Source organism: Scylla paramamosain, chromosome 4 (assembly GCF_035594125.1).
Source record: "Scylla paramamosain isolate STU-SP2022 chromosome 4, ASM3559412v1, whole genome shotgun sequence".
Lineage (NCBI taxonomy): Eukaryota > Metazoa > Arthropoda > Malacostraca > Decapoda > Portunidae > Scylla > Scylla paramamosain.
This window is the reverse complement of record NC_087154.1, coordinates 25,187,027-25,197,367: the sequence shown is the minus strand read 5'-3', so window position 1 is coordinate 25,197,367 and position 10,341 is coordinate 25,187,027. Positions and strand designations below refer to the sequence as shown.

The window sequence follows — 10,341 nt, the reverse complement described above, 5'->3', positions numbered from 1 at the left end:
TTACTCATGAGTTTGAAGGTTTGTGTTTGAAGTGCAAGATTGAAGGAAAAGAGAGAAGGGGGAAGAGAAGTCCCTCTACGTGCTGTTTCACTCTGCCAAAGCGACCCTTGTGTTGTGTGTTTATCTGCTTCAGTCTTTGCAATGACCAGCTTGACCTTGGTGGCGTGCAGTCTCATGCGAGTCTTTGTGTCAGGTGGTTAGCGAGGCTCAGCGCGAAGACTCAGCCTCTCGATCTCAGGTTGGGGTCGAAGAGAGATCATGATGAAGCGTGTCAGCTTGAGAAGGAGGTCATATTGCATCAGGGTTCCACGTGAGGGGAGATACCAGCGGCTCGTTCTAGCTTCCTTGGCGGTCCAGACTCCCGCCCTGCGAAGGGTAAGGATTACTGAGTGGCGCCTCGCACGCAACGCCGGCCGCCGGGAGCAGGAGGGGATTGGGGGCGAGGAGGAAGGGAATGGAACCTTTTTCCTACTTTTCAGTTGTAATACGTTGTTTCAGTGTTACAACATAAACATAAAAATGCAGATACCTTTTACATTACTTAATCAAGCAGGACGCTCTCTGACGGAAATTGAATCTATATAAGTTACACATTCAAACTGAAGGTCTCATAAAATATCCATGGAGGTGAGTTTCTCCTACTACGAATTGTGTCGGTGCTTGTTTGAGGTTTGAGTGTGGACAGGTAGCGCCGCCGTCCTGAAGGTAATGACGCAAACACAAGCGCCTTGGTCTGAGATCGTCTTCCGCCAGCATAAAGAAGCGGCAGGATCTAAGGACAGATCTAAGACGGAGGGATGCTGTATGGCGAGGGTCTGCCCTTGACCGCGTCCGCGCTCCTCGCCTCCACTGCCTCATTTGCGTCTTTCTGTTCCCGCGTCGCCATTACCCTCCTCTTCAAGACAAAGTACTATCATCTCACCGCCGCGCTCCCCTATGTATGGTGGTTTGTGCCGCAGGGCTCCTCTCCTCCACTTCAGCGGCCGCTGCCTGCGGTCTTACGCAGATAAATTTCACAGCTTTATTATTCTTGGCGTTGCAACGCAAATGTTCACTCGCTGATTATCAGGAGAAATCGTTGATGGTGGACAAGCTTGTCTGTGTAGGGGGCGGAGTCGCTGCCACGAAGAGCTAATGGTGGAGCTGCTACCTTGGGTGGAGCTTGGTGCTTTTACTTTTTTTTTTTTTTTCTTTTTTTTAATGTTATCATGTGTTCTTTATCATCTTTATGTTGACTTTTAAGTTACTGGGGAAGTGTTATTTAGTGAGATGACCCGGGGCGCTGAAAGTGGCCCCGTGGTTCTATACAAGTTAAGTAGCGAGACCCGTGATGTGTTGTGTGTTGGTATGTGCCGCGGCCTCCATGGAGAGGAAGGGAAGGAGACGTCAGGCGAGACGGACGGTGAGGATGACGCCGGCGGGTGATTTGCACCTTCAGACGGCGAAGCAGTGGGGGAATCACAAAATGTTTGATATTGTTTCGTCAGGGAACTAAGCCGCCTGCTTAGAAGACGAACTAAGATGCCTCCTTGGAAGACGGTAATTCCACAGGAAACATTATCGTCACCAGTACTTCTAACAAGCCGATTCACGCCGCCACCACACGATTCTAAAATTTCGTGGAATCTGATGGAGGCTCAACTTTGTGAGACTCACTGTTTAGTCAGGAAATTCTTTCTTAACGCGAGGCTCAGACTAAGGCGACCGGGGTTACAGGCACCGCTGTCTGGGACACGTGTCCAGGGATTGGCGGTGATGAGGCCGAGTGGGGTAACCACTCGGCCCCGACACTTGTTTGTACTTAGCTTATCGTCGTGGGCGGGACCATCACAGTAAAGCTGGTATCTACCACTCGCTGTTGCGTCTTTCGCCAAGTGGATGTACATCTGATGTGCATTATCTGCATTATTCAAGCAGATGCTGCATTAGCAATAGGTACTTGGCAGGGTATTGAAGTGACATCCTCTTAGACGCTTCGATCGTGAGGTGTGGAGGGACTTCTTTACATGACGTTAAAGAAGCTGTCAGCGAGTAGCCCAGGAGTGTTGGCCAGACAGCCGCCACACTTGCTATGAAAACGTCTCGTGTGTTTCATCTCTGGAATGGACTGACTAATTTGTGTGCATAGATATGAGGATATTACTGAGATATTTGTAAATATTCAACGACTGTGTTACTACTGCTTTTACATTGGCTGGGAGTGCCAGTAATGATTGTGGTTCTTGCAATGAGTTGTGTTGTAAGTAATGTCGTAGCTGCAACGATGGTAATGATGGTAGGCTCCCGGTGTAGACTGAGGAGCCGTATATTGACACAGGAGACAAATGTGGTGGCTTCATTGAGAGGAGGAAATGTAAGGATAGTAATAGGATGCTTGGCAGTTGTGGTGGCAGAAAAGAGTGATTAAAAGATACAAGTCATCTTTATGCTGCCTCACCCTCGTATCCTACGCCTCTTTTGCTCTTCTTGCAGTTCAAGATTCAACTTTACTCATTGGAAATGTTTGGCATTGACTAATTTCAATGAAATGAATACAATTGATGCGGCATCATAGTTTTTTTTTTTTTTTTAGCTAAAAGGGAATGAGTTTATCCATATTTTTTCGTGTATGTTTTAGAGATTTCAAGAATTATATTGATTTTGTGGAAGTTTGATATACCATTGTGAACACTACCTTACTTTATTCTAGATTTTTGTTTTTCCCCTTTCTTTAACTAATCAAAAAGTTTATCTGTTTCCCCAAAAGTGCATAATTACTCACTTTCATTTCCTACACGCTTTATCTTACTATTCTTGTGATGATCCGACATATGCCGGATGACAGTTTGAACAATAACTTCGACTCTTTTAGGAAGAAGTGAATCATTCCATATGTCTTGTCTATTTATCTGTCTGTCTGTCTGTCTGTCTATCTGTCTGTCTTTGCCTACCTGTCTGTCTGTCTGTCTGTCTGTCTGTCTGTCTGTCTGTCTGTGTCTGTCTGTCCTCGCCTGCCTGCCTCTCTTGCCTGCTTCTCTCTCTCTCTCTCTCTCTCTCTCTCTCTCTCTCTCAGTCATGCGCACACGCACTGTTATGCTCCGCCCGCGCTGCCTGTGATCGGAATAGTTGACGAGCAATACGCGGAAGTCCTTACTAGGAAGTTTAACGGGAAGTGGGACATCCCTATTAAGTGGGATGAGAATCGCCGCTCCTTCTGCATCAAATGGCACTGCACTTTCTAACTCTTTCCGAGTCGTGAGAAATTAAGGATACAGTTTTCTCTTTTTTAACGTTATGTTGGTTTTACGTGGTTGTTTTTAGGTTTTGTATATATATATATATATATATATATATATATATATATATATATATATATATATATATATATATATATATATATATATATATATATATATATATATATATATATATATATATTTTTTTTTTTTTTTTTTTTTTTTTTTTTCATTGTGAAAGGTTTGTTCTAGAGGATTATTTCGTGTTCTTTGTAAGGGTTGAGTGTGGCGGTGAGTAGGACGGTTAGGTGTGTGTGTGTGTGTGTGTGTGTGTGTGTGTGTGTGTGTGTGTGTGTGTGTGTGTGTGTGTGTGTGTGTGTGTGTGTGCGGATGCCCCCTCTTGCTCTCACTCGCCGCAGTAACGTGTGTGAGTGTATAGGGCAAGGAGGGACATTTGTTTGTACCCTCACGGTGATTCCCGACACATCTGCACTGCCATCTAGGGTCCGCGTACGGGTGACACCCTCTCATTGCCTCGCCAACACGTCTCCCCTACACCCTTCCCTCTTCCCTCCATCTCCACATCTCCCCACTCCCCTCCTTCTCCCCCACAACCTTCCCTGAGAATGTGGTTAATGCTACCAGCGTACACAATACACATTAACTAAATTGTTCTATTCCGTAACCAAGGCGGGAGGAATTTGTCCATGAGTAAAAGCAAGACTGAGGCGAATGCTGAGTTCAGGGGAGCGTCTCAGGTGTTTAGAGGTGAGGCAGAGGGTGTTTGTTGGTCTGACTCTTCCAGGTGTTAGCATCCTCCGCTTCCATGTGTGTGCGTGTGTGTGTGTGTGAGTGAAGATGTTTCCTGTCCAGTTTTCTCTCAGTTATTCTTGTACGTATTCAGCAAAACCTTACTTAATAATCTGCGGCATTGTGTGTGTGTGTGTGTGTGTGTGTGTAAGTGTGTGTGTGTGTGTGTGTGTGTGTGTGTGTGTGTGTGTGTGTGTGTGTGTGTGTGTGTGTGCGCGTGCGTGCGTGCGTGCGTGCGTGCGCGCGCGCACGCGCGCGTATACGTGTGTGCGTGTGTGTGTTCATGCTGATTCAACAATTTACTTTCCCACAACCAGTGCACCGAGAAAGAGAAGTTGGGGAGGAGGTGGGGAGGAGGCACAAGATACCCACAGCAGACAACCTTCCTCCTCCAATTAAGAACCAGTATTCCTTCCACATAGACAAACCTCCTCTACACCTGCTATTCCACATGCTTCTGACGCAGCATGAGTGTTCCTCCCAGCCAGCCAACCAGCCGACCAGCAGCCAGCATCCACACACGTGCTTTCCCTAGAACCATCATTCTATATTTCACTATTCTCCATTCATCGAGCTTCAACCTTCTGCATTATTCTCAGCCTCGCGTCACTCCCACAAGCCTCCCGCCAGCCTAATGACGCTGACCCGCCAAATACGTCCACCGCTCAGTCACCTCTCGGACCAGACCACCCACAGGTAGAATTACGCGTCCACACCACCTATTGACTTAACTGCTGCGGCCATCCTGGGTGTTACTCCGAGTACGAAGTTCATCTGTCCGTCTTACCCCAACTCCGCGGGGCTCACTTTATTACGCCGGCCAGGGACACCCTCGGGTTTGTTCGACCCACACAATGGTACACCTGCAAGAGCCAGAGGTAAGCCGCCCAGCCATATACTAATGTTACCCCATACACCTACCGTCCTCATCACTCTCCCCTCTGAGCCAGTTCCCTTTCTAGTTTTATGGCGGCGAGGAGAATGTCCCCCAGAAGAATGACTGCGTACAAAGAATGGGCCGCTGGAACAGGTTCTTTTCACTGGATCTTAAATAAACTTGCCCTGAGGAAAGTCCTATAACAGTCCCACTCAGCAGCTGAGCAGGCGGGGGCTTCATTCCGGTTTATTGAGGTTTGGTGTCGGCGAGACTGGTCCTTCCGCCCCGTGTACAAAAGGACATGGATGATACTAATACGTGACGGGCTTGTAATGAGTGGTGTGGCATTGGTGTGGAGTGGCGGTAGCTAGGCTGGTTTGGCTCATCCTGCTACGCGACCACAATGATTATTTAAAGTGTAGTAGGCGTGGCGGTTTGTTTATAGTCAGCTGTTGATTGCGTGTTGTTGATGAGTTCCTGATGAAAGTTCAGTGAGACGAGGGCTGGTGAGAGTGCGGTTTTGCTTTTTTGCTTTTTCTTTCTTGCGATGGTTCTTTTTCCTTTTTTGTGGTGAAGATTTTATGTTGACTGATGTGAGCGTCTATCATTGCGTGCTGGTTAACAAAACGCTCCTAACAAGCTGAATGACTCTGATAAAATCTTCACCCAACACTCAGCATACAGTTAGTTACACACACACACACACACACACACACACACACACACACACACACACACACACACACATTTCTTCCTTTGTTGTATCTTCCTCGTAACGCTGTGTAACACCTTGCTGCGGCCATTGGACAGCTACAGTCAGTGGCGAGCAAGGTGGAGGGAGGTGGATAACTCGCACTGATTGATGCAAATGGTTCACCTTCCGGACATTTATTACTGTTATCATAAAACCTTGAAAACCTTGTGTGATGTCAACACGAGTGGGTGATGTGTTACTTCTTGAGCTGTAGTACAAAGTTGCGACAAGCAACAGCAGTATTCTCTCTCTCTCTCTCTCTCTCTCTCTCTCTCTCTCTCTCTCTCTCTCTCTCTCTCTCTCTCTCTCTCTCTCTCTCTCTCTCTCTCTCTCTCTCATTAAGTACAAGTTGTATGGCGACTCACTGCCGTCACCAACCCTACGCGTGCTAATACGAGGAGCGTCATGGTCACGCTGACGCAGCCATGCCTCTGGACTGCTGAGAGAAGCGAATGAGCTCAAGCCTCTGACTCGATTATACAGAAGTGCCCCTGAGCATTCAAAGGTGTTAATGCCACACCATTTTCTTTTACTGACAAACATAATGGAAGACAGCGACAAGAATATTGAGTGTTCGCAGCTCCACAGTGGAGGAGGAGTGGTGCCCTCTGGCCCCATTGGCTGTCATCTGATAAATGGCGGTGATGCAACAGGAAGATTTCTGCGATGATGATGTCATGGCAGGAAGGTGTGACTATGAGAGGAGTGTGGATGTGCATGAGGAAAGGCGTTAGGCAGAACATTCTCTCGTTCCTGTAGTGTTGGTAACGATATTGTTGACGCATCACGTGTTCGGCGGTGAAAGATTGAGATGGTAAGTTCGAGGAGGGGGGTGGGAAGTCCAGCGAGCGGGTGGGCGGCCTGCGGGCAGGCGGGCAGGCGATCTAGGTTGGAGGGTCTGGGTGGACGGAGAGCGAGGAGTCTGAGGGAGGGCTGGGCAGCAGGCGCACCATACCTACCCTACTCTAGAATCTGTTATCATGTCTGGGCCACTTGGTATGGGGGTGTCGTCCTTCCATCGTCCCTCCTCAAGACCCATAGCCCCGTGCCGAGGCAGGGAGGAGTTCAGGCCATCAGGGGGTGACAAGATGGCCAGATTACAACCTTGATTTATTTCTCTCTCTGAGCTGCAGTGAGTTGGGAAATGGGTTAGAAGCGGCGCTGTGGCTTGTGCTCGGTGTGGGCGTGGGTGTGGAGCTGGCATATCTGGGAAGCCAAGAATGTAGGGACCGGGACACGGGGTGGTCAGATGCCCCTGGGGATGGTAGCTTGGTCGTGTTATTCTGTATGCGGCGCCCATTCCTCCCACCGTCATCTCTACGGGAGGGTACCTGGTGCAGAGGTGCCACGTACTGTTTTTTTCCTTTGTAGAGTGTCGGGAAGATCACTCTTACGGAACACTGGAAGTGGCTTATGTGTTACTGACCGTAAACTTTACCAGTAGTTCTCATTGTTAAGTTGTTGCAATTGGAAATAACTAGCGGATGTTAATGTTTCCTGATAAATAAGATGAGTGGATGCTTTCCGTGCGAGCCAATGAGCGCGTGGCTGGGAGACCACGTGACCGGGCCGGTCATGGTGCTGCCCTCTGTGTTCAGGTGCGGCGGCTGGGAGGCTGTTGCTCACCTGGATTAGTGGTGAGGTGAACAGTGAGCAAGATGGAGAGACGCAGAGTCGTTCACACACGCGATGATTCAGGAAATTCCTAGTGGCCTGTCAATACTGTAGAGCGACAGAGTGTGACGCCTGCGTGCGGAGATGCGGCAGCGTCGGAAGGAGGTTCTGCTCCAGGAGGGATTTTGTACAATGATGCCCATTCCGTGCCATATGTAACACTAGTTGTGTACCCGGAGGTGAAGTTGTGTGTTCGTGTCAACAGTGGTAAAGTTGACAGTCGTGTGTGCCATACAGTGCTGGCGGGTAAACCGGACAGCCGACGTGGGGTGGTCGAGGTAGTGAGCGGCGAGTGTCTGGTTCCGGCGAGATGAGCAGCCCAGCGGCCAGACGGTAGTAGTGGGCATAACCAGCTCACTGACAAATAGCTACTGAAGCCCCGTCTGGCCAGCTCAGCGGCCTGGGCGCACCACAGACCCAAGCCTCAGTCTCGACCCATGTGTGAGGAACCCTATCCCGAGCTGCCCTATGATCCAAGGTGGCTACCGCGCGCTCCACTGGGGCAGCCGACCCGACACCGCCCGTTAGGATGGCAACTCTAGGGCTCTCAAAAGTCTTCATTCTTGATAAGTACTTTACGGAGCTCCAAAAATTCTGGGAAACTGAGAAGAAACTACAAGGTAAGACACGTTGGCGACATTAGGTACCTTAGTGTGTCATTATATTCTTGATGAATGACTTCTTTTTTACTTGAGGTAGAGAGGAAGATCTTGGCCACTGAGGCGGGCTGCTTCACGAGCATCATGATTGACAACCACTTATTACGAACTCCTGAAACTACCGTAAGCCCGGTAGCCCAGCTCCTGCTGCTTTGCCTTCTTTGCTTAAAAAAAAACTTGTTTAAAGGGCATGTTTTCTTCATAATTTACAATCATTAGTCTTTGTACAAACACTGTGTAGGATTGTATAGTCTTATTTTGTTATTAATTCACACGGTATTTCATGACCTCTTAGTCTATATATGTGAGAATCACCTCCCTTATCGGTGAGTTTGACAACAACCTTGAGCGGCGGCAGTCAAGGTGGGACCTTTCTTCTTACATCACCCTCGTGGGAATATCTGTCCAAATGTTTCCACGCTCGTTTCAGTGACTGTAGCTCCTCGCCGCCCTTCATGACGCTCGGCTTCCTTGAATGACAGTGAAACGTTTAATTACTATGGCCCTGGAACCTGCCCCCACTACTACTCAGGACACTGACACCAATACAACTATGATTTTCCTTGACCTCGTGGTCCTTGCCAGGGACGTTTCCCTCAGCAGCGGAAGTGCTAGGACGCAGAGAGTAAAGAAGGACGAGTGGGGAACAGTGGGGTCGTGGTCCTTCCTGACACATGTGGGAACTGGTTTGTTGTGCGAAGGCGAGCCAAGGAGCGACTCGGAGTTTCAAATAAATTGATATTATTCCTGATGTAGAGCAAATAAATCGTAAAGTGAATGATGTGTAGCAGTGAACTCTTATGGGCAATATCGTATAGTTGTCAGATGAGTGAACGAGGAGGCAGGGCGGGCTGGGTGCATCTCCGAGGCAGATGGCATAGGTGTTTTGGGATCACTTCTTACGATACTGTTGATGTCTCTCACTCGACAAACCTGCTAATTATCTTTATACGACACCACTGAAATCTCTGGATGCAACTATTATTTCGATGGAAGTTACATATTGTACCATTTACAAAATCTGAGTGTATGGGTAGAACTGGATTCATAAAATCCTTTCCCAAATATGCTGTAACGCTAAGTATGGCAGAGTGAATGGCATGTTCCTTTGCGTCAGAGTACTGCTGGAGGTGTTGCTAAGCTTGTGACACAAACATCTCCATATCTGTGACTGCTCGGAGGTGTGATACGTTTAGTGATGTTTTTACTGGTAAATTTTGCTCCTTGAAAAAAAAAAAAAAAAAAAAAACTGGGATTTTTTTTTTGTTAGTGTGTGTGTGTGTGTGTGTGTGTGTGTGTGTGTGTGTGTGTGTGTGTGTGTGTGTGTGTGTGTTACTGCGTACAAGCGCTTGTGTGCGTACTTCAAATGTGTGTGCGTGAGTACATGCTTGCTTGCTTCTTGTAGCCGTAAGGAAAAGAAAAAAAAAAGAGGCATGGTAGGCTAAGAAGTGGCGACGCAGTTACCCACTCTTGCACACTCAAGACTTGGCCAAAAGTTATTTAGTTCATATTCTTGGTTAAAAGAAAGAAGTGAAACCTTGCTGTCTACAGTCAGAAATTTTGCGCATGGGTTCTCAAGAGGAAGCAACCTGAAATCTGTAGTTGGATGCAACTCGAGTTGAATCGATGTGACGCGGCTTGTGAAGATTCGTCGCTTACTAGTGTCACATGGAATGGTGTGGTGGTGGGACTGCTGTTTTGCACCCTGACGCTGCCACCGCTGGGCGAGAAAGCTGATCAGAGAGCACGTGACCAATCAGTAGTTACCTCGCTACTATTCCTATTTAAATGTCATTGATCATTCTCTTGTTTGAGTTAAGATATGCCTGAGGCTCACCTGCGCGTTTTCATACTATTTATTATAAATAATAACCTCTGTGTACAGTTTCTAATCCCCGGGCGGTAGTTTTAGTAGGTGTTTATGTTATGGGAACCGTGTAAGGCGTGCTTGGGTTGGTCAGTAGTGGGTTAATGTTCTTTCTCCTGCCTGGCTCAACACCTACCTCCGGGAAGACGTAAGTGAGTACCGTTCAAGCCTCTCTCTCTCTCTCTCTCTCTCTCTCTCTCTCTCTCTCTCTCTCTCTCTCTCTCTCTCTCTCTCTCTCTCTCTCTCTCTCTCTCACACACACACACACGCACATAGTATTTCATGCAAGACGGTGGAGGAATTCAGTGCCTCTATCAAACTTGTTTAAAAAAAAATCTGTTTTCATTTTGCTGTCAGTTGCTTTCTTCTAGGTTTCGTTGATATTACCTTAGTATTTCTTGCTTCATTCTTACTTGATTTTTTTTTTCTCCAGGCTTATACTTTCTAAGTTCATACTGTGTTGATATCTGTAAAACCACTTTTTA

The 10,341-nt window shown here is 47.5% G+C and overlaps 1 protein-coding gene across 2 annotated transcripts in view; it reads left to right on the top strand.

Annotated features, from left to right (window-relative positions):
• The first annotated feature begins 6,367 nt into the window (after positions 1-6,367).
• Positions 6,368-10,341, top strand: part of LOC135099907 (unconventional myosin-IXb-like) — a 111,899-nt gene continuing 107,925 nt past the window's right edge. The window contains exon 1 of one of the 2 annotated variants that reach the window (XM_064002590.1): positions 6,368-7,950. In XM_064002590.1, the coding sequence (XP_063858660.1) occupies positions 7,860-7,950 (91 nt within the window). In that variant the 5' untranslated portion in view covers positions 6,368-7,859. The remainder of the gene's footprint in view (positions 7,951-10,341) is intronic. The other variant, XM_064002591.1, reaches the window with a different exon arrangement.